Below are 24,196 nucleotides of genomic sequence, written 5' to 3'. Positions count from 1 at the left end.
TTACTGTAAATATCTAACTGGAACATTCAATTCGCTCGTCCGCTACATACAGACGTTTTATATATATTGTAAATGCTTCTTTTACACACATACAGGAGTAAAAACTCTTTTGTTGGAGATGTGGGTGGCTCTTAAAAGAGCCGTTGTGTTCGTGTCGTTAGCCGTTGGAGTGTTTAACCGCCGAATCCGTACAGGGTGCGTCCCTGGCGTTTCAGCGCGTACACCACATCCATGGCGGTGACGGTCTTTCTCTTAGCATGCTCGGTGTAGGTGACGGCGTCGCGGATGACGTTCTCCAGAAACACCTTGAGTACACCGCGAGTTTCCTCGTAGATCAGACCGGAAATACGTTTCACTCCGCCACGGCGCGCCAGACGGCGAATAGCGGGCTTAGTGATCCCCTGGATGTTATCGCGGAGAACTTTACGATGACGCTTAGCGCCTCCCTTCCCGAGTCCTTTCCCGCCCTTTCCTCTTCCTGACATCGTGCTGCTTTCACGAAATTAAACCTCTGAATAAATCCACGGTGCAGCTGTCACGTGTTTATTCGTCTCCCGCGGACCTACTTGAGACCAGGCGATGGGGCGGGACTAATACTACCCGTCGAGTAATACAATATTTTTAATACGTTTTCTCCAGTAATGATGGTACAAGGAGAAGTGATGTTTTCCCCATAAAAAATATATAAAATGAGCGATTATATTTTATACCAAATAAATCATACATCATTAGTGTAAGTGTAAACACTGACATAGACCACAGAAAAAAAAGCAGGGATTTAGAGCATATCTGTGGCCTTCAGGTACCTTTTCTAACCTTTTCCAAGTCCACTATAACTTTAAGGCACCTAGAGCAGCACTGCAGCTAAGGCTCCTGTTTAGCTGATCACCACAAACATCTGTGTACACTTTCAACCCAGTCCAAGGAAAGTTTTAATTTAGTCATTCATGAAATGAATTCATGAAATGAAAGTCTAGAGCACATAAAAAATTGAAAAACAAAGGACATCAGTGAGACCATGAGGGATGTGTTGTGGCTCATCAGTGTTGGTCATCTAGCTGCACGCTGTGTTGTCAAATGGAATTGTAATGTTACATCTAAAACATGTCCTGTTGAAAACTGTTCTGATGATTGAACACTTACTAATAGACTGTCACCACTCAGCTGAGATATGGCACAAGATGAATTTAATTGGATTGACTAGAAATATAGATGAAAAATCATTAATGTAGGGAATTTTTGTAGAACATTTCTTAAAAAAAGTTAAAAACTATTTAACGTTAATACCTTTATTTTGCTAATAATTTGCATAGCTAATAACAAAATATTAATGATGTATAATGACATCACAACAGTGACAAATCTCTGCTGACAATGTTTTTAAACAGATTTTAATAGAATTAAGACAACAAAAGACAATTGACCGGAGGACTGCAAATAAGCATCCATGGGACATGATAAAAATATAAATCAAGGCCAACGTAAGTATCGGTAGTACTTTCTAATTCACAATGTATAATGGCATATCTGTTGAAACATCGTTACATATCAGTGTATAATTGGTACATCAACTAACAGTGTAAAGGTGAAGCATTTTTGACCATGCATATGTAATGTGTTGTGAAACCACAGTGCTAACTATTACCCCACCATGCTCAATGGGAAATTATATTTATTTATTTATTTATTATTATTATTATTATTATTATTATTATCATTAGTAGTAGTAGTAGTAGTAGTAGTAGAATTACCTTAGATTATTTTCTTTTACTGATATAACTAACCTAAATGTTAGAGCATTTAGAGACAAGTGAGTTAAGGAAACAGTCACTTACTAAACTCGGCCACAAGGTGGCAGGCAATATCCATCCAAAACATAAATTTATTATAACCTCTTTAGACAAGATAACACATCAGGTCAGGGGCTTTTCACATTTGTAAACTATGAGACAGCTGAGATCATTTCATTTATTGTAATAGGGTTACTGGATGGATAGTTTCCTCTACATGCCGCTCGGCGCATTGGGCGACGGGTATAAATCCGTTGTTTCTGTGCCAGTGATTCACAGGGTCAGTCGTCACTGTTGAACAAGGTCCTTCACCCCGAAGTGCTCAAACACAATAGGGTTGCTGAGAGCTTGTAAATTATGATCTTGTAACGTAGGGCAGGTTTCGGAAAAAAAGTTATTTTTTTAATATTCATTTAATTATAAAAAAAAAAGTCTCTGAATGTTAGTAAGGTACTATAAAGTTATGTTTTCAGATTTTACTTATAAAGACACATACTAATTGAGTGGGATTTACTTGAAAAAGGTATTTAGTTTTTCAGGTCGCTTTGAATGTAGTTTTTTAAAGCATTTCTTAGACATTGCCACAGTTTTTCTTAATTTTTGGCAGCCTAAGTTTTATCTCTTTCTTCAAATTATAAGACAGCCTCAAAGATTATGACGTATCAGATGTTGATAACATGTGATAACAAAATGATAAAGTTATTGGGATGTGAGGAGACTTTAAACCCTAATAACAAAAATGTTTCTCGAGAGAATCTCCTAAACACATGCAGTACTAGATAATGCATTAGGTCCAATAAGGAGTATAATCTCTGTTTAACTTGATTAATCAAATGCTTATCGATTTTATCGATAACAAAGCAGTGTAGTGGATGTGGATTCATGGGGGGAGGGGATGGGGGTAACGGATGAACCTTGGATGTGCTAGCTCAAACTTGGACGTCTGCATCTGATCCATAAGACGGTCCTTCATCGGGCATCGACTTACTAGACATAACGGGTTTGCTAGTACCTGATTCATCATCATCTTGTGACTCTGAGTTTGGAAAGTACTCATCAGACAGGTACTTCAGACCTAGTTCTGAATGTAGTACACCTTCATGACCCAATACCAGTTCGTCCCCAGAATATCTAGAAGACTGTCGCTCCTGAAATAAGTGAGAAAACAAATTAAATAATTGGATAGTGCAGGAGATGTTAGATATATATTTAATTCAATTCAATTCAATTCAATTTTATTTATATAGCGCTTTTAACAATGGTCATTGTCCCAAAGCAGCTTCACAAGAAAAAAAAAGAAAGATTTTTTTTTTTTTTTTTTTAAGAAAGAAAAGAAAAGAAAATATTTGGAAGTGTGTATGTGTGAGAAAAATGTGTCTAGATAATAATGAAATGAATGAATGATGAATGAAATGTCTCTGATGAGCAAGCCAAGGGTGACGGCGACAGTGGCAAGGAAAAACTCCCTGAGATGGCAATAGGAAGAAACCTTGAGAGGAACCAGACTCAACAGGGAACCCATCCTCATCTGGGTGATAACAGATAGAAATAACATCAAGTGTGTTGTGCAGGTGAAAGTTCAATATATCAGAAGTTGTGTAGATTCAGTTCAGCAGTAGGTGCAGAGGGCAGATGGGGTCAGATCACTGGAAGCACAGGAGCAGGATGTGTAGCTCCAGCCATCATAAAGCAGAATCTAGCTGGAGCAGGTCCTTCTCAAGATGCTTAAGAAACCTCGCAGGGTTGGCCTTTGTCTACTGAAGCTGGCACAATCTCCAGATGTCTCAGGATGGGTAGAAAAATACAGAAAAGATGGAGAGAATTAGCGTAGTTGCCATTCAGGATAAGTGTAATGGAGTATGAGGTTATGGGTTGAGTTACGCGTATGCCAGATTAAAGAGATGCGTCTTGAGCCTACTTTTGAATTGGGAAACCGTGTCTGCTCCCCGAACAGTGTCTGGAAGGCTATTCCAAAGCTTTGGAGCCAAATATGAAAATGCCCTGCCCCCTTTTGTAGATTTTAAAATTCTGGGAATTACCAGAAGTCCAGAGTTTTGTGATCTTAAGGAGCGTGGTGGATTATAGCGTATCAAAAGACTGGTTAGGTATGAGGGAGCTAAACCATTTAAAGCCTTGTATGTAAGTAGTACTATTTTGTAATTAATTCTAAATTGAACAGGTAGCCAGTGCAGGGACGATAATATAGGTGTTATATGATCATATTTTCTGGATCTAGTGAGAACCCTGGCGGCTGCATTTTGGACTAACTGTAGCTTGTTTATTGAGGATGCAGGACAACCACCTAGTAATGCATTACAATAGTCCAGTCTGGAGGTCATGAATGCATGAACTAGCTTTTCTGCATCAGATACGGATAGGATACTCCTAAGTTTGGCAATATTTCTAAGATGGAAAAAGGCTGTTTTTGTGATATTGGAAATATGATTTTCAAAAGACAAGTTGCTGTCTAATATCACGCCCAGGTCTTTTACTGTTGAGCTAGTAGTAACAGTACATCCTTCTAAACGCAGGCTGAATTGTGAAAGCTGTTGTGTGCTGGTTTTTGGGCCGATGAGCAATATCTCTGTCTTATCTGAATTTAGTAAAAGAAAGTTATTGGTCATCCAATCTTTTATGTCCTGGACACACTCTGTTAATCTAGACAACTTGGGTATTTCATCTGGTTTTGTTGAGATGTATAATTGGGTATCATCAGCATAACAATGGAAACTAATCCCATGCCTTCTAATGATGTTTCCCAGGGGAAGCATGTAAATTGAGAACAGGAGAGGTCCTAAAACTGACCCTTGTGGGACACCATATTTCACTGGCATTACATCAGACGGTACTCCATTTAGATCTACAAAATGGTATCGATCAGACAGGTATGATCTAAACCATTTTAATGCCTGCCCCTGAATACCTATATGATTTTGTAGGCGGTCTATGAGAATATTATGATCTATGGTGTCGAATGCAGCACTTAGATCAAGTAAGACTAATATTGAGGTGCAGCCTTGGTCTGAAGCTGAAAACAAGTCGTTTGCAATCTTAACTAGTGCAGTTTCTGTACTATGATGTGGCCTGAAACCTGACTGAAATTCTTCTAGGATGTTGTTTTCCCGCAAGAATGTGCATATTTGAGCTGATACTACTTTTTCTAATATTTTTGATATGAACGTGGTATTGGGTCTAACAGGCACGTTGTTGATTTAGCTGAGGTGATAAGTTTATACAGCTCTTCCTGTCCTATACCTGTAAAGCACTGAAAATCTAAATGTGAAGCTCTTGGCTGAACTAGATCATGAGATGCTATTAGAGGTTGAACCTCTGTTATTTTCTTCCTTATGCTATCGATTTTTTCATTAAAGAAGTCCATAAAACTACTACTTTACTTTCAGTAAACTTAATGTGTAAATATTTGTATAAACACTAAAAGAGTCAACACCATAAAACATAAACTAAAAATGTTTCCCAATGTGTCCCTGAATGAAGGGAGGCTCAAAATCAAAAGTACCAGTCAGTATCTGGTGGCCACCAGCTGCTTGAAGTACTGCAGTGCATCTCCTCCTCATGGACTGCCTATTGCGGACAGTCTGAGCACTGATGGAGGGATTGTGTGTTCCTGGTGTGACTCGGGCAGTTGTTGTGGCCATCCTGTACCTGTCACGCAGGTGTGATATTCGGATGTACCGATCCTGTGCAGGTGTTGTTACACGTGGTCTTCCACTGCGAGGACGATCAGCCGTCCTTTTTGTCTCCCTGTAGCGTCGTCTTAGGCGTCTCACGGAGCGGACATCAGCAGTCCTCATGCCTCTCTGCAGCATGCCTAATGCACGTTCACGCAGATGAGCAGGGACCCTGGGCATCTTTCCTTGGGTGTTTTTCACAGTCGGTAGACAAGTCTCTTTAGTGTCCTGCGTTTTTAGAACTGTGACCTTAAATGCCTTTTTTCTGTAAGCTGTTAAGGTCTTAACGACCATTCTACAGGTGCATTTTAATTAATTGATTATGGTTAATTGAACCATGCATGGAAAACATTGTTTAAACCCTTTACGATGGAGATCTGTAAAGTTATTTGGATTTTTACATTATTGTTGAAATACACAGTCCTAAAAAAGGGACGTTTATTTTTTTGCTGAGTATACAAGAAACCTTAAGGAAAGGTGTACAGGACAGTGGTGAGACCAGCAATCCTCTATGGCTTAGAGACAGTGGCGCTGAAGAAAAGACAGTTTTTGGTAGAGTTGGAGGTAACAGAGCTGAAGATGTTGAGGTTCTCTTTGGGAGTAACAAGGATGGATAGGATCAAGAATAAGTTCATCAGAGGGACAACCCATGTTAGATGTTTTGGAGATAAAGTCAGAGAGGCCAGATTGAGGTGGTTTGGACATGTTCAGAGGAAAGATGGTGAATATATCGGTAGAAGGATGCTGAGGTTGGAACTGCCAGGCAGGAGGTCTAGAGGAAGACCAAAGAGGAGATTTATGGATGCAGTGAGAGAGGACATGAAGTTAGTTGGTGTGAGAGAAGAGGATGCAGAGGAGAGGGTTAGATGGAGGCAAATGATTCGCTGTGGCGACCCCTGAAAGGGAACAGCCGAAAGACAAAGAAGAAGACAAGAAACCTAAAGTAGGTACTTACCCGTCAATAGCGGTGGTAGTAATCTGTAATTCGCTTAAAAGCATGTTTCATGCCAGACCCCCAAACAAGCTGTAACACATTTTAAATATTTACATTTTATGGGTCAATTAAAAAGTTTGTGTCATAGCAAGGATGTACAACACAGAACAAGAATTCAAAGACAGATTCAGGGAAACCTTTAGCAAAATACCCTGATCCTGTCTGCGCCCAGTGAGGCAAAACTAAAGTAAGCGTATTCCGCTTGATATAACCAGCTCACTACAATCAAGTTTCCACAGCCAAAGTTGTAGTGTACAACACCTACTTTATCAGAAGACTAAAATATTTTTGATTTAATAAAAGGACAAGTTTTTCATTATGGTTTCTTTGTAAAGCAGTTATGCATACAGTATCTCACAAAAGTGAGTACACCCCGAGTGGCTATGATAATGTTTTTTTTTACAATTATGCATTTTGTGATGAAAGCATATATTTTGGTATACTTATACATAAAGGCAGTCCAAAAAAAAAAAAAAAATTGGGATATCTGGCCACTTTATTACTATTGAATTTTCAATACGGTGATCCTGGCAGCCGTTTTTCAAAATGGCCACCTCTGACAACAGAGCAGTTTTCCTATTAGCATGTAATATAATAGATTAGTAATATGGTGAATAAAATGCATCTCCCATACATAGTTTTTAAAAATTGTCACATGGATACAACATGAAGTCATTTAAAATCCAAGATAGTGGCCAGGATTAGCATAATTGTACAAATTGGTCTGATATGGATGATGTCCACATCAAAGCATACATTTCTTATGAAAAAGATTCAATTCAATTTTATTTATATAGCGCTTTTAACAATGGTCATTATCTCAAAGCAGCTTCACAAAAATGAAATAAATTAATTTTTCAATAAAAAAATAAAAATAAATTGTGTATGTGTGAGAAAAATGTGTCTAGATAATAATGAGATGAATTCAATTCAATTCAATTCAATTTTATTTGTATAGCGCTTTTAGCAATTTTCATTGCCGCAAAGCAGCTTTACATAGTCAAAAGAATTATTTAGGTTTGTATGAAATGTGAATTTGTATGAATCAAAATGGTCAGTTTGTCCCTGGTGAGCAAGCCGAGGGCGACAGTGGCAAGGAAAAACTCCCTGAGATGGTAAGAGGAAGAAACCTTGAGAGGAACCAGACTCAACAGGGAACCCATCCTCATTTGGGTGAAACAAAAAGCAGTAAATGATCTGCATTTATACAGTGTGTAGGGTGGGAGGCAGTTCAGCTATAATAGCTGATGTTAATTGATGTTAATATGGAGTCCAGGTAGTTATTGAAGACCCAGGTGGACTTGTAAGAAGTTCCAGTCATGAACTATCGAACTGTCAAGTCCCCAGAGAAACAGTTGCCAACACCAGTCAAGGCCAGAACCATTTTCTAGGTAGAGAGAATCATTCCCAGACACCAGACGCATCCCAGAGAGACACACAGGACATCCATGTGACGAGATCTTCAGCCAGAAGCGGGGCACCAGGATGGGTCAGACAGGTCCGGAGGGCAGAGGGAGTCTGGATCACTGGCAGCTCAGGAACGACATGTGTAGCTCGACAGAGAGAGAGAGAAAGAGTGAAAGGGGGGGACAGGAGGAGAGAGGAAAAAGAAAGAGGGGGGGAAAGAGAAGAAGAGGAGAGATGGCAGTTAGGTATGGTCACAGTCACACAATGTATAATGTGAATGTATATTAACTGTAGCGTGCAAGCAGAGACTCCGGCAGGACTAACTATGACAGCATAACTAAAAGGGAGGAGCCAGAAGGAAACACAAACATGAGGGCTTCCTGACATGTAAAGCAAACAATCACCTCACCATCAGCAAACCTGAGTGATCAATGAGAGTGAGGAAGACAGCATCCAAACATACCAGTTTACCATAATACTCTACGTCCATGAGTCCCCCAGATCTGCTCCTTTACCTATGGCAAATCTATTTATAAAAATGCTCGGCTAAATAAATAGGTTTTTAGCCTGGACTTAAACACTGAGACTGTGTCTGAGTCCCGAACACTATTTGGAAGACTATTCCATAACTTTGGGGCTTTGTAAGAAAAAGCTCTGCCCCCAGCTGTATTTTTCATAATACGCGGTACTGACAAGCAGCCTGCATCCTTTGATCGAAGTAGGCGTGGCGGATCGTAAGACACTAGCAGTTCGCTCAGGTACTGCGGCGCGAGACCATTTAATGCTTTATATGTCAAGAGTAGTATTTTAAAATCAATGCGAAATTTCACAGGGAGCCAATGGAGTGAAGATAAGATAGGGGTGATGTGCTCATATCTTCTGGTTCTGGTGAGGACTCTCGCTGCTGCATTTTGGACTAGCTGAAGCTTATTTATGCATCTAGCTGAACAACCAGACAGTAAGGCATTACAATAGTCCAACCTAGAGGTGATAAAAGCATGAACTAGTTTTTCTGCGTCGTTTAGCGACAATAAATTTCTTATTCTGGCAATATTTCTGAGGTGAAAGAATGCTATCCTGGTAATATTATCTACATGTGCTTCAAATGAAAGGCTGGAATCAATAATCACACCAAGGTCTTTCACTGTTGCATTTGATGGAACAGAAAGGCCATCTAAAGTTACGGTATGATCTAAAATTTTACTCCTAGCTGTATGCGGTCCTATGACTAGAACTTCTGTCTTATCCGGATTTAGCAGAAGGAAGTTAGTTAGCATCCAATTTCTTATGTCCTGCACACATTGCTCAATTTTAGTAAGCTGTTTTTTCTCATCAGGTTTTGCTGAGACATATAACTGTGTATCATCAGCATAACAATGAAAACTAATACCATGCTTACGGATTATGTTGCCCAGAGGAAGCATGTAAAGGGAAAAAAGCAGTGGACCTAAAACTGAACCCTGCGGAACGCCAAACTCCACTAGAGAACATGCAGAATAATCACCATTTAAGTCTACATACTGATAACGATGGGTCAGATAGGATCTGAGCCAGGAGAGGGCTGTACCCTTAATTCCCACTACATTTTCTAATCTGTGAAGAAGAATAGCGTGATCAACAGTGTCAAAAGCTGCACTGAGGTCAAGTAATACAAGCATAGTTACACAACCCTGATCAGAGGCCAATAGAATGTCATTTACTACTTTAACGAGCGCCGTCTCTGTACTGTGATGAGGCCTAAATCCTGACTGATACAGTTCATGTATGCCATTCCTATGTAGAATGATGAAAGAAATGTCTCTGATCAACAAGCCAAGGGTGACTGCGACAGTGGTAAGGAAAAACTCCCTGAGATGGTAATAGGAAGAAACCTTGAGAGGAACCAGACTCAACAGGGAACCCATCCTCATCTGGGTGATAACAGATAGAGATGATATAACACCATGTGTGTTATGCAGCTGAAAGTTCAATATAACAGAAATTCTTTAAATTAACATGAAGTCCAGTTCAGCATAGGGACGATTTAAATCTGGACTTGAAAATAGTCCTGATGTTTCCATTTTTCCCCTGACAATTCAAGATAACCATTGTTTATCTTACTTCAAGATATCAGGTGCAAATTAGTTCCTGGTAGAAGACAGTACAGATGGATTTGACAGAAAATAAGTGACGTAAATGCCAAAAGTGGTTAATTTCACATATAGTCACTACCAAAGGTTCAGGTTAATTTTTAACAATAATTTGCAATAGAGAATCAGATTTAATGTAGTGTAATATCAAACAAGGTATTTTTTTTTACAACAATTTCTTGCTGTTTAGACAGAGGGACTACCACCTTTTACCACAGAAAAACACATTTATGTATGGGATGCAACTATAGGTTTGAATGTGAACACTACCCTACCCCTAGCCCAATTGTTTATCCAGTATCTTTTAATTCAAGTGCAATCTGTAACTATATGAAAGTCATCCAAAGTCCTGTTATCCATGGCTCGGCTCTCCCACGCTGGCACAACCTGTCAATCCAAGTCTAATTATCTAACTACATCTAAGCATTGACAGTGTGCAACAGATGTGGGACTAACGTTAGATGGCATTTAGGAAACCAACTACATTACAACCGGTAGAATAACGACTGACTACAGACTACCAATAATAACTACTGAATACAGAAAGCATGATATAAAGGAGCGTGTAGTAAGCAGATACTGAACCTTTAAGCATTTCACTGCATATCGTACTGTGTATGTGACAAATAAAATTTGAATTTGAATTTGAACCCAATGCTGAGTTTCACAGGAGTAGAGACGCCAGTGTGCCCTGGTTGTGTTTTGACATCCACTCTATGAGATTTCCCTGTTATAGCACACATTTGAGAAATACATGTTGGACTTTGTAAAATAGGGCAATAATTTGACATCTGTGGGGGGAAAAAATGGAACTTTGACATATCAGATGTGTACAATTTGCACAATTTTCCTGCAAATGCTTGTCGAAATCTTGGCTTTTAAATGACTTCATGTATTATCCATTTGAAAGTTTCTAAAAACTATGTATGGAAGATAAATCTTTCACTACATCACTAATGTATCATATTCCATGCCAATAGGAGAAGGGGCTATAAATGTACCAAATTTTACACTTTTATCACAAAATGCACAATAATTGTGCTTATCTACCCCACATTTCTGCAAATATTCTGTATTCTGTATTCTGCAAATATTCTGTATAATATTTTTTTCATAAGATATCACTATAGAAATTAAACTAATACAACTTAAAGGAGTCATTGCACTGAAGTATAGATTATTATATATGAAAATAACTCAATATACAGCAATTAACATTCAAACAGCTGGCAACAAAAGTGAATACACCTTACAGCAAACCTATCCAAATCGTGCCCAAACTGTCAATATTTTGTGTGACAAAATGGTTGTGTGTGGCAGGGTACCTTGAAAAAATTATTGTCGAGGAATTTGTTAATGGCTACTTTATTACACGGGAAGCCATAGCTGACTAACCCTAGCTAGTCAGAGCCATGCATTTCAAACATACAAATGTTTATTTTCAAACAACAGAAAATACGACATTCAGTCATTGCGACCAATTTAGTGTTTTTTTTTTCTCTTTTTTTTGCCTTCAATCAAAATCTACCTACCCAATTTTTTGCCATGGAAATGTTAGAAAATATTGACAGTTTGGGCACAATTTGGACACGTTTGTTCAGTTTTGTTGCTAGCTGTTTAGACGTTAATGGCTGTATGTCAAGTTCTCTTCAGAGAAAAATAAATCTATTCTGCGCAACAAACTGTACAATGACCCCTTTAAGTTGCATCAAAGTTTCATTTCTATAGTGTTGTCCCAAGAAAAGATATGACAGAAAATTTGCAAAAATGTGAGGGGAGTACATGAAATACTGTACATTAAAATACAGACCATACACTAAGCTGTCCGTTTCTTAAATGCAACTTGATATAAATAAATGTAGTGCAACATTAAAATCCCACAATAAACCCTCCTGCCTGAAGGTTCAGTGTTTCATTAGTTAAATGTGTCTGAGGCTGTAGTCCGTGGTGATGGTAAACTACATTCAACATCACCTTTAGACGTCAACACAACAAATTTGACAATGGTCATACAGCTGCATCAATATGGATGCACAAACATGATCACCTTCACAGAAGAAGATTTCTTCCTTAGACAGCTTTCCTTTCAGGTGTACCTATTTTCTAGGTATATCTAAGGAGTGCAAGTCCACCTACAGCCCTGAGCCACACACTAACACTGTACTAAATACTGCATCTCACCTTTGCACTTATAGCCAAGACACTTGAAGGATACAGGTCCCACACAATGGATGCACTTGTCCAAAGATGATACTGTTGTGCACACAAGCTCATGATTTTGACACTGTTGGTGAAAATTTATATCAATATTTAATAATGACAGATTGAATAAGATCTCATGCCTTATCTACTGCATTTGTAAACTAAAATACCAGCCCAAGTCAGTGTCAAAATCACGTAGTAATGTGATACTACATTTTTATATTTCACTGAGAAGATTTATAACAAAACAAGTCAGGATATGAAATGCATATAGACATTATTTAAATTGTGTAATATCAGACCACCAAATGAATCTATACACAAGCTTTAAGTGACTAAACGCTTATTATAAACTTGACTTGGAACCTTTTATCACTCTATAAAACTTTTTAGATACATAATCTATTGTGTAAGATCTCATTGTAGTCAGTTTGTGTACAATAATTCGTAAAACCCAACACTATAAAAACATGCCGACTTTCTGAAACGATGAAGTGGCTCTTAAAAGAGCCTTTGTGTAGATTAGACGGGAGTATAATGTTTAAGCGCGCTCTCCGCGAATACGGCGGGCCAGCTGAATGTCCTTGGGCATGATGGTCACTCTCTTGGCGTGAATAGCGCACAGGTTGGTGTCTTCGAACAGACCGACCAGATAGGCCTCGCTCGCCTCCTGCAGGGCCATGACAGCCGAGCTCTGAAAGCGCAGGTCGGTCTTAAAGTCCTGAGCGATTTCTCTCACCAGACGCTGGAACGGCAGCTTACGGATGAGCAGCTCGGTAGACTTCTGATAACGGCGAATCTCCCTCAGAGCCACAGTGCCGGGCCTGTAACGGTGAGGCTTCTTCACACCGCCGGTAGCCGGCGCGCTCTTACGGGCAGCTTTAGTGGCGAGCTGCTTCCTAGGCGCCTTACCGCCGGTGGATTTACGCGCGGTCTGCTTGGTTCATGCCATCGCTTACGAGCTGCTTATACTTCTTAAGAGAGAAAAACAGAATGAGGTACACGAGAGAGCGCAGCCTATTTACAGCCTAACGCTCGGCTGCGCTGATTGGGCGTCTTTAAAGCGCCGCCTGTCATTTGTTCCAACGCGTTACGTCACTCCGTAACGTAACGAGGCTTCACATTTATTGGCTCCTCTTCTCCCACCGACTCGGTTTGAAACTCCATTATCTTTATACAAAACCGAGCGCGCTGCTTGCGTTTTAAAACAAAATGTACTAATGGTATTTACAATGTTATACATTCCCGTTTTGTACACATATATCTCAAAATAATCACATTTATAGTGCAACGTTAAAAAATTCGGTAACTTTAAACATAAAGTAAAACATCACATACCTCATTGGTCGGATCTTTACATGTATTCATTCCATAAAAGTCTCCAGAAAAACATTTCTGCACAACACTGTAGCTGAAAATATTACTGTCTGCCGAACACAACTGGACAAATATATAGTGTCGCACACAATTAAACACTGACTCTCCCCTGACTGGAGAACATTGGTTCCACTCTGAAAATACTATTCCGGTCTCATATTCTTAAACATATTTCCGCTCAACAAAAGTAGACTTGAAAGAAAAAAACACAGATCTAACTAAAACGATTAAATTGACTGAACTGATACTAGTAGTTTCAGTAGTAATACTGTGAATGCAGAATTACTGATGCTAGTAGTTACACACATTATATAGTGAGACTTATTACAAGAGATCCCCAAAGAACTAATCCTTTTGTCAGGAAACCTCTTATTACAAAATTTTATAATTCATACTCGTTTACGTTCTACATGTTTGTGAACTGATGAGGAGGAAAGTAACGCACTTTTAAAGGAAAACTGGGTGGCTCTTAAAAGAGCCTTTGGATACTGAAACGCAGCAGTGGGTGAAATTACTTGGACTTGGCCGGCTTCTCGGTCTTCTTGGGCAGAAGCACAGCCTGGATATTGGGCAGCACACCACCCTGAGCGATGGTCACTCCGCCGAGCAGTTTGTTCAGCTCCTCATCGTTACGCACGGCGAGCTGCAGGTGCCGGGGAATGATACGGGTCTTCTTGTTGTCGCGGGCGGCGTTACCAGCCAACTCCAGAATCTCAGCAGTCAGATACTCCAGCACAGCGGCCAAATAGACCGGAGCGCCGGCACCAACGCGCTCGGCGTAATTCCCTTTACGGAGAAGCCTGTGGACTCGGCCCACGGGGAACTGCAGACCGGCTCTGGATGAGCGAGTCTTGGCCTTAGCACGAGCCTTTCCGCCGGTTTTGCCTCTTCCAGACATGATTCACTACGTTAACGTGTTCAAACAGAAAGTGTAAGCAATCATTCTCTAGCGCTCTCTAATATAGCCTAAACTGCTGCATCCTCATTGGCTACAATCTTTGTGACAAACCAGCCAATCACTAACACGCCGTCGAATTCTCTCCAGCCCCGCCCCCTGTCACATCACAAGATAGCAGAAATAGTTTCGATGCTTTTTAAAGTATTTTTTTTCATTGAGAAAAGACATTGGTGATTACAATGACATTCACAATAAACAAACATATCCACAACGACCATTTCATTCAGAAAACAAAGGTTTAGAAAAAAAAAATGTAAACTTGCAAACGAAAATCAACAATTGTTATATTTCAGAGTCCACATCTACAAGGAGAGTGTGTCCCACACAACCGAATCTCCTAATGTTTTGTTTACAGTCCTTTGCTTTTTCACACGCATTATTAAAAGCCTGTTATACTTCCGGTTTACCTGCATGCATCTCAATATACTCTTACATGACTAGACTGAAGTGTATACTTCAGAAATATCTTAAAATTACAGGATTCCTTAGAATCTTATAGTATTAATTACATGTTTATTCTATTCATGTAGTTTGACAAAAAAAAAGTGGATTGTTGCTCATTAAATGACAACGTGGGTGGCTCTTAAAAGAGCCGTTTAGGGTGAAATATGAAAGAAATAAATTTAACATGTTTACTTCTTTTTAGGAGCTGCCTTTTTCGCTTTGGGCGCTTTAGGCTTGGCAGCCTTGGATGCTTTAGGCTTGGCAGTCTTGGGCTTAACCGCCTTCGCCTTCTTGGGGCTCTTCGCTGCCTTTTTAGGGGTCGCCGGCTTTTTCGCCTTCTTGGGGCTCTTGGTGACTTTCTTGGCGGCAGGTTTCTTTGCCTTCTTAGGAGACTTCTTGGCGGCGGCGGGTTTCTTGGCCGCTACCTTCTTGGGCTTCTTCGCCGCTGCGGGCTTTTTGGCGGCCGGCTTCTTCGCTTTGGGTGCAGTTTTCTTGGCTTCGGTCTGCTTCTTGTTCAGCTTGAAAGAGCCAGACGCGCCGGTGCCTTTGGTCTGAACCAAGACCGCTTTTTTCACCAGATTGTTGACGGCGAGCTTGACGCGGGACTTGTTCTTCTCCACATCGTATCCACCGGCAGCCAGAGCTTTCTTCAGGGCAGCGAGAGACATGCCATTCCTCTCCTTGGACGCGGAAACCGCTTTGACGATCAGGTCGCCGACGCTAGGCCCGGCTTTCTTTGGCCGCGAAGCTGCTTTCTTCTTGGGCGCTTTGGCCGGCGCGGCGGCGGGCGCGGGAGCCACTTCTGCCATCTCTCTCTCTCTCTTTTAGGGATCTAAGTAGAATAAACGAGTGTAACGCTGAGCGCGCAGTAAAACACTGGAACCTCCCTCCCCTCTGATCTTAAAGCACACATGAGAGCGGTGTAGACTCAACCAGGCAGCCGCTGAATGACTGCGCTTCCGTCACACGATAGCGAGTGTGTTTTCTCCGGACATTTCTCTGCGAATATCCGAGTCCTGACAGCAGATCTCAAGCGTTCAAGCACACGTTTAGTGAGAAAGGCCTTCCCTCTTTCTTCCGAGGCCCGACACGGTCAGTTAGACAGCCGCACTCTCGCGCAGTAGCCATAAACGTGCGCCGCGCGCCTGCAGCTCGAGCCGGCGGACTGCGCATTTCGTGCGTGTCGTGTGTAAAAACCGGACAAAAACAGGTCGCACCGCTGTAAGAACTCTGGTCCGAACTGAAGGCGAGTCCTGTCAGTGAGCTCGATGTGTGAGCACTGGCCGAGCGCTGTGTGTAGGATATGAAACAGAGCTTGTTTTGGCCTGTGTAAAGCACAGCTTAGTGGACAGGTTGAGAGAGCCAGAGTGTGTGAGTGTGTGTCTATCTGTGTCAGGTGTGGGGGGAGGTTTTGTTTATTTGTTAGCACCCATCTAAGAAATGTCCCTCACTATTCCATTCTATGATCACATGGTGGACCTTCAGTTAGTAAAGTGATTCACTGTTGCACGTGACTGTGTCCTGTTTATTACATGTTTTTAATTTCTTGTTGACATATGAAGCTTGACATCAAACTACAATCAAAATATGATGAAAATGATAAAATACGTGTGGATACGTAATGTACTTACAGTGTTATTCTTTTTAGTGAGGATGATGGTGGTGATGTCACAGATTATATCGAACAATTTCTCACAGTTTCCCCAAATGACAGGATGGACATTAGTTTTAGGGACATGTACAAAATGTTTACAATTTAAAAAAAAAAAGAAATATAAAATTCTTATTAAAGGACTTCCTGAGAACAATAAGAACATAAAGTCATCTCCTGGACAACTGAAAAGTGAGCAGTCTTCCCCATGATTATTGTCGAGTATACTGAACTAGACAGAGAGAGACAGAGACAGACACACTGTATTTGAAATGAAATATTAGATTTGTAAATTTTCATAAACGTCAAAGGAAAACGGCAAACGGAAAATATTTTACTTCAGTTGTGTACGAATGAATCTACCATAAATCAGAGTATACCTTTTTAAATAAAAAATAAATCCACACAATATTCTTCTTTTTTCATTCACATTGTTACAGCGACTCATTATACTTCCGGTTTGTTGTGGCGGTTAGCTGGTGATAGTTTGTACCTACGCTCGGTTTCTCTTTGCGTGTTGTTTTTATTTGCCAGCGCTACGTGTTGGTTACTACTTCTTCGCCCAGTACGAGTTGTTGGACTTAAAGTACCTCCAATTCACGGTGTCGAGTCGAGGTTAGTATGCCCAAAAGTCTACATAAGCAGAGTGAGAATTTGTTAAAATCTGTTAGAATCACTAGTTAGCAGCAGGAGCTAGTATTTGTATTTATGTTTGGTTAGTTAGTGTAGTTAGTGGGCATCCTACGCCCAGATTTTGTTTTCGTTTTGTTTATTAGATTAGATTGACCATAATAATTAAAATAAGTAACTAGTTTACTAGCATAAGCTACTGCTGCTATTGATTTTATTTTAGCTTACCTGTTTAGTTTTATTGCCATTCCTCTTAAAATTTTGTTTTTATAGATTCATATTTTGTTTGTCTTGATGTTCTTTCCTTTGTTTCTTTGTTTTACTAATATGACCCAATATATGTTTAGTGATACTTAAATTTAGTTTGACGCCATTCGCGTTCTAATTTTCGAGCGGTTTGTTTTGGAGTACGTGTGTGGTCATTATACCAAGTAACAAGTTTCTTATCTATAAAAATTTTCCTTTAACTGGAGCTACAATATCTAAGCTATAACGAAGTCTTGACTCTAAATATTCAGTCGCCTGATTGAGTTCTGTGGAGCCTGATTGGTAACTCTGGGAAATTATTGATAAAGCTCTGTGTGGTATTTGATGTAAACGTATTTTTAAAGCAGTAGCGCAACGTACGCTACATACACAATAATGTGTGTGCATTATTACTAAGACACATTTTAATCGAGACAAGACACTGATCTAAGATAACTTCAGACTGTGGAATTGTAATTATGTTTCTTATACTTAATCTGTACAATAATATTAAGTCCAAAGTGTGACCTGCTTTATGAGTGGGTCCTACTACACACTGATTTACTCCTACTGAGTCCAGTATGGACATAAATGCTCTACGCACAGGGTCTTCTGGATTCCCAAAATAAATATTAAAATCTCCAGTAATTAACGCTTTGTCTACGGAAACAACAAGGTTTGAGAGGAAATCTGCAAATTCACAGAGAAACTCAGAGTACGGCCCTGGAGGTCTGTAAATGATGATTAGCGAAATCGTCTGAGCTGACTTCATGTTACTATAGAGAACTTCAAATGCATAAAATTAAAATCTGTGTTTTTGCACGATAGCCAGATTATCATTGTGAATAACTGCGACGCCTCCTCCTCTACCAGTTAACCGAGGCTGGTGTATGTGGCTGTATCCAGGAGGACTAGCTTCATTTAGAGCTACATACTCGTCCTGTTTAATCCAGGTTTCTGTTAAACAGAGTATATCAAATTCCTCAACCGTAATAATTTCCTTAACAATAACTGCTTTAGATGCGGGGCCAGGGGTAGCTCAGTGGTTAAGGCATTGGACTACGATTCGGAAGATCCCAGGTTCAAACCCCACAACCACCAAGTTGCCACTGTTGGGCCCTTGAGCAAGGCCCTTAACCCTCAACTGCTCAGATGTGTAATGAGATAAAAATGTAAGTCGCTCTGGATAAGAGCGTCTGCCAAATGCCTAAATGTAAATGTAGATGCGAGAGATCTAATATTTAACAGTCCTAGCTTCAGATCAGAGGTGCCGGCTGCGCATTCAGTGTGATCCGAATTTGTGGTACTGTATCTATGTTAATTAAATTACTGAAACAGACTTTTTGAGTCTTTCTACATTTTTGCTTAGCTCGGGGAACAGACACAGTCTCAATATGATGAACCCTGAGTGACGACTCTATGCAGCTAGCAGACGGTTGGTTTAGCCTGTCTGTCTGCTCCCTGGCCTGGGCTCTGGATTGTCACCGATTAACTAGGCCTCTTCTGAGACTATGAGCTATACTACAGGAAATGAGAGCAGCACCTTTCCGAGTGGGATGGACACCGTCCAGTCCTAACAGGCCAGTTTTGCACTCAAAGGTCTTCCAATTGTCTATAAAGCTTACATTATTTTCGGAGCACCACCTGGACATCCAGCGGTTCAGCGACCATAACCTGCTGTAAGCTGTCGCCATGCCTCATTGGGATGAGACCAGAGCATATTACTTCGTTGGACATCGCCTTCGCCAATTTAAACACCTCTGTAAAGTTATTCTTGCTAAACTCTGACTGACGAAGGCGTATATCATTAGCTCCAGCATGTACTACTATCTTTGAGAATATGATGTCCTAAAGCCCTAAGAAGGTAAGACACTTGTTCTTTGAACCCTGGGATTGGATCAGTTTTTATACATTGCCAAGTAATTAATAATATTAGCACAGTGTCTTTTTTTGTACTGAAAGGTACTTTTAGTATTAATTTAATAAAGGGATATCTGTCAACGAAAGGCATACATGCTGCAGAAGGATGAACCGGGTCAGTTTTAAAGGAGGTGCAACAGCCTTATCATGAAGCAAGACGCCAAGTAAGTTATCTTGCTCGTCTTCCTTTATATATGTTTGATCAAATGTGTTGAATTCATACGTAAGGCCTGTAATAGCCAGTGGTACATTTAAGTGCTTATAACCTTCGATGACGAAAACATGCCAATAATGCCTACTTGAGTAAAAGAACAGAATTGTAATTAGGAAAATGCAATTACTGCAATATCAAAAGTATGTGCTTCCTGAAACTGATAAGTGATCATTCAGTACACTAGATACAGTAGATTATCAGTAGTACTTGAATATTGTGGCTAATGAAAATGCAACTTGTTTGAGTCACTATAAACCAGACATTTCTAATATACAAGATGAGTCCCCATTATGTGAGACTAGAACTTCTGTCTTATCAGGATTAAGCAGAAGAAAGTTAATTAGCATCCAATCTCTATGTCCTGCACACATTGCTTAACTTTAATGTTAAAAGCTGACTTGATGGTATTCCACTGTGATTTCATTTTTTTTTATGAATCTCGTTACTTTTAAGGGAACTCGGAACCTTAACCCCCTACCTTACCATGCTGAATATATGGGCCATAAGCTTCACTCCGCCCAGAATTAAAAACTTGTGATGTTTGGAGCGACCCATGTTTTAGCCATCAATGGATTCAGCAAAAAGATTGTGAGTCATTCCACAATGCCGATTAAAAACAACTTGTCCATCTATGAAGATGTTTTCAGGTAATTCTGACAGTACCACAGAAACCTGTTGATGTTGTGAATTAAATTTGATTTATCAACTTTTGATAAATGCGTATAACAAAATTTATCAGAAATAATGTAAAATAACACGTTTTCACAAATTAACACTATCAAACCTAGTTGATTAAAATGTACATGGATATAAAACAGAGGGAAAAAAATCTAAAGTTTTTGGTGTGTTCCTTGAAATAAACAACTTTAACAATATTTTGTTCGCTATTTCAATTTAATATAATCTTTACCTTTGTGTAAAAATAAAATAAAATGGAGAGGCAAAAAAACATTCCATGACAATCATGTAACAAAAACATTTATTGCACAGTAAAGTTAACACAAGTGTCTGCTGTGTTTTGTTCAAGTACCAAATAAGTACACCATAACATTAAAACCACCAGGTGGGTCTAAAGTTGTGACCCTGAGAGGTCTGTAGCTACACCGCCCCATACATTTGGCATTTGGCCGTGGCAAGGAGGAGGATTCTGTCACAATCTTGAACAATCCTTCTTACCCCTATACAGTATTCTCTCCAACCAAAGGAGCAATTTCAGCCAGAGACTGATTATGACCAGGTGTTCTACAGAACACCATAGGAGACCTTTTCTTCCAATGGCGATTAAATGATACACCTCGTCTCTGTAACGGTTATACTACGGGATACGGACTGTCAGTTGATACTGTTCAATTAAATTTATGACACTATTGTTACCACAACTCGAGATAAATTCCAAGTGCAATATCTGATTACCAGTACATTTCTGTAATATTCTTTCTTAATAATATTGCTTATTTTCAGTGCAATATGTAGCCTTGTGTGCTATATTTAATTCTATTTTTACTTCTATTTATTGTATTTTTCTTTTAATTTTTATTGTCTAAGCTATTTTTTTTCCTTTTCTTCCTGGTAAATTAAATCAATGCAACTGTATCACCAAGACAAAGAAATGTCTCTCTGGAATTAATAAAGTTCTTTGAATCTTGAATCTTTGAATCTGATGGTGTGTAGTCTTTGTCTAGGTGCTAGATCAGATGGAGGTAAGATTTAGAGAAAAAAGAGAAACTATTACTAAGGAATCACTGATCTCTGTCAATTTAAACTACATTTTAGGTTTACTGAACAGAATAAAACACACTCTGAATAGATTCTTAATGGTTCTGTTCACCATCCAGTCCAGTAGGGGGCAGTGAAACACCCAACTAAAAGACAAAGGAGAAGAAGAGCTGAAGACGTTGTGCCACTTGGACGGCCTAGTTATCCAGCTAAGCTAAAACAATCTCTACATTTAGCTGTTTCTACCTGCAGTTTTACAGAGAATCTTAAATCAGTTTAATTAAAAACAGCATTTGGAGAGGATTAACTCACTGATCCTGAGGTAAGTTAAAGTCTAAACACTTACTGACTGGATCCTACATAGAGCTCTGTTTAGGTAATAGTGTCTGTAGTACCAGAAAATAATAATAATAATAATAATAATACATTTAATTATAATTATTAAATAAAATTAAAAAAGCAATTATATATTGCTATTATACAATGTTTTGTATTTTTCATGATGCTGGATTCTATCTTCTTCCCTAAACCAGAGATAAAGAAGAACAAAAGACATATAATTTCTACTATGACGAATCAAGAAGAATCTCAGACAGATCTTCACCACTGCTTAGAGTGTGCAAAGAGTTTTAGTCAAAAGAAGGGTCTCATAGCACACCAGCGCATCCACAGACAAGACAAACCACATCAGTGCTCACAGTGTGGGAAGAGTTTTGCTAACATGAGAAATTTGAAAGCACACCAGCACATTCATACAGGAGAGAAGAAGCCACATCAGTGCTCACAGTGTGAAAAGAGTTTCAGTTATAAATATTGTCTCCAACAACATCAGCACATTCACACAGGAGAGAAGCCCTATCAGTGCTCACAGTGTGGAAAGAGTTTTACCCAAGGGAAGGTTCTCAAAGAACACCAGCTCATCCACAGACAAGACAAACCACATCAGTGCTCACAGTGTGGAAAGAGTTTCACTCATAAATATAATCTCAAGCAACATCAGTGTATTCACACAGGAGACAAACCGTTTCATTGTTCACAGCGTGGGAAGAGTTTTAATCAAAGGGCCTCTCTTCGAGATCATCAGCGTATTCACACCGGGGAGAAGCCATATTACTGCTCAGAGTGTGGGAAGAGTTTTAGTAATTTGAGCAATTTCCAACAACATCAGCGCATTCACACAGGAAACAAACCGTTTCACTGTTCACAGTGTGGAAAAAGTTTTATTCAAAGCGGCACTCTTTTGAAACATCAGCGTATTCACACTGGGGAGAAGCCGTATTACTGCTTAGAGTGTGCAAAGAGTTTTAGTCAAGAGAAGGATCTCACAGCACACCAGCTCATCCACAGACAAGACAAACCACATCAGTGCTCACAGTGTGGAAAGAGTTTCAATTATAAAAGTGGTCTCCAAGAACATCAGCGCACTCATACAGGAGAGAAGCCGTATCAGTGCTCACAGTGTGGAAAGAGTTTCACTCATAATTATAATCTTAAGCAACATCAGCGCATTCACACAGGAGACAAACCGTTTCATTGTTCACAGTGTGGAAAGAGTTTTACTCAAAGAGCCGGTCTTCAAGAACATCAGCGTATTCACACTGGGGAGAAGCCATATTACTGCTCAGAGTGTGGGAAAAGTTTTAGTAATTTGAGCAATTTACATCAACATCAGCGCATTCACACTGGAGAGAAGCCATATCACTGCTCAGAGTGTGGGAAAAGTTTTAGTAATTTGAGCAATTTCCATCAACATCAGCGCATTCACACTGGATACAAACCGTTTTACTGTTCACAGTGTGGGAAGAGTTTTAATCAAAGAGCCCCTCTTCTGAAACATCTGCGTATTCACACTGGGGAGAAGCCGTATTACTGCTCAGAGTGTGGGAAGAGTTTTAGTAATTTGAGGAATTTTCAACAACACCAGCGCATTCACACTGGAGAGAAGCCTTATTACTGCTCCGTGTGTGGAAATAATTTTTCTCGAATCAGCTCTTTTAATAAGCATCTACGTACGCATACTGAAGGAGAGGAAAAAATAGTGCTGTGATGAACTATGTGAAACATGGTGAGGAAATTGATGGACTGATTGACTGACTAATACAATGTTGGTCTGAGGTTTGGATAGTATGAATTTAAATATGTTCTTTAATAATCTTAATGTAGTATGCTCTGTCCTCCTCCAGTTCACAGTTTAAAACACCTGGAACAATTGGATCTGTGGCAGCCTGCTTAGTCTTTCCTTGCTCTGTAGCTCCAATAAACATGACAATACACACTGTGATGCCATGTTAAGCTCATTGCCACCCACCCCTCTTTCCCAGCTTACCACAGTTCCCTGGTTACTGGACCCTTTGCAGTTTTTGCACCAAAACCATATAGAGGTGGATGATGCAGTAATTAACCTGTTGCATAAAGCTCACTTTAGCCTAGACCATGGTGAGGATTATGTTTGTTTGATAGTGCTTGTTGTTGGTTCAATTGCTTGTTTGTTGTTTTAAAATTAGCACCAGTTGTGTGAAAGCTTAATGCACACAGACCAATCTTCTAGATGCGGGACTCTGCATGAAGTTATCCTAATCACACTACTCCAATCACAACTGTTTCAAGTGCCTGTAAAAGAGCTGTGCAAGACTATCATAATCTAAATGGGATTCAAGAAAATTCAAAAGTAATGGGAGCAGGGTAATGAGTGATCGGGACAATTTTGCTGCTGTCAAGCACCTGAACAATGAATAGTTGATTTAAAGATGTGAGGTCTTGAATTGGGAAGACATTGAGGAAAAGACGAAGAGGTTTTGGTCTTCCTTTGGAGTCCACTAAGGCATGCGT

The 24,196-nt window shown here is 39.7% G+C and overlaps 5 protein-coding genes across 5 annotated transcripts in view; 1 reads left to right on the top strand and 4 right to left on the bottom strand.

Moving 5' to 3' along the window:
* The window catches only part of LOC128523741 (zinc finger protein 239-like), a 366,823-nt gene that overhangs the window by 276,472 nt on the left and 66,155 nt on the right, over positions 1-24,196 (bottom strand). The window lies entirely within an intron of this gene.
* The window catches only part of LOC128523868 (uncharacterized), a 46,450-nt gene continuing 22,330 nt past the window's right edge, over positions 77-24,196 (bottom strand). The window contains 4 exon segments of the mRNA XM_053496021.1: positions 77-489; positions 12,234-12,245; positions 12,835-13,182; positions 16,036-16,053. Of these exon segments, the coding sequence (XP_053351996.1) occupies positions 174-489; positions 12,234-12,245; positions 12,835-13,182; positions 16,036-16,053 (694 nt within the window). The 3' untranslated portion in view covers positions 77-173.
* LOC128524048 (histone H2A-like) lies at positions 14,083-14,501 on the bottom strand. Its single transcript, XM_053496339.1, has one exon. It carries the CDS (start codon positions 14,484-14,486, stop codon positions 14,100-14,102), a length of 387 nt encoding a protein of 128 aa, XP_053352314.1. The 5' UTR covers positions 14,487-14,501; the 3' UTR covers positions 14,083-14,099.
* LOC128523966 (histone H1-like) lies at positions 15,179-15,840 on the bottom strand. The gene has a single exon (XM_053496213.1). The coding sequence runs from the start codon at positions 15,797-15,799 to the stop codon at positions 15,179-15,181; it is 621 nt and encodes a 206-aa protein (XP_053352188.1). The 5' UTR covers positions 15,800-15,840.
* Positions 21,936-23,648, top strand: LOC128530551 (zinc finger protein OZF-like). Its single transcript, XM_053504606.1, has one exon. It carries the CDS (start codon positions 21,936-21,938, stop codon positions 23,412-23,414), a length of 1,479 nt encoding a protein of 492 aa, XP_053360581.1. The 3' UTR covers positions 23,415-23,648.

This window comes from Clarias gariepinus, chromosome 1, assembly GCF_024256425.1.
Source record: "Clarias gariepinus isolate MV-2021 ecotype Netherlands chromosome 1, CGAR_prim_01v2, whole genome shotgun sequence".
Classification (NCBI taxonomy): domain Eukaryota; kingdom Metazoa; phylum Chordata; class Actinopteri; order Siluriformes; family Clariidae; genus Clarias; species Clarias gariepinus.
The sequence above is the reverse complement of the archived record's forward strand: the minus strand, read 5'-3'. Positions and strand labels throughout refer to the sequence as shown.

Bases quoted from the DNA above. Each gene is read 5' to 3' on its own strand.
- LOC128524048 (XM_053496339.1), bottom strand. From the start codon at position 14,486: ATGTCTGGAAGAGGCAAAACCGGCGGAAAGGCTCGTGCTAAGGCCAAG.
- LOC128523966 (XM_053496213.1), bottom strand. From the start codon at position 15,799: ATGGCAGAAGTGGCTCCCGCGCCCGCCGCCGCGCCGGCCAAAGCGCCC.
- LOC128530551 (XM_053504606.1), top strand. From the start codon at position 21,936: ATGACGAATCAAGAAGAATCTCAGACAGATCTTCACCACTGCTTAGAG.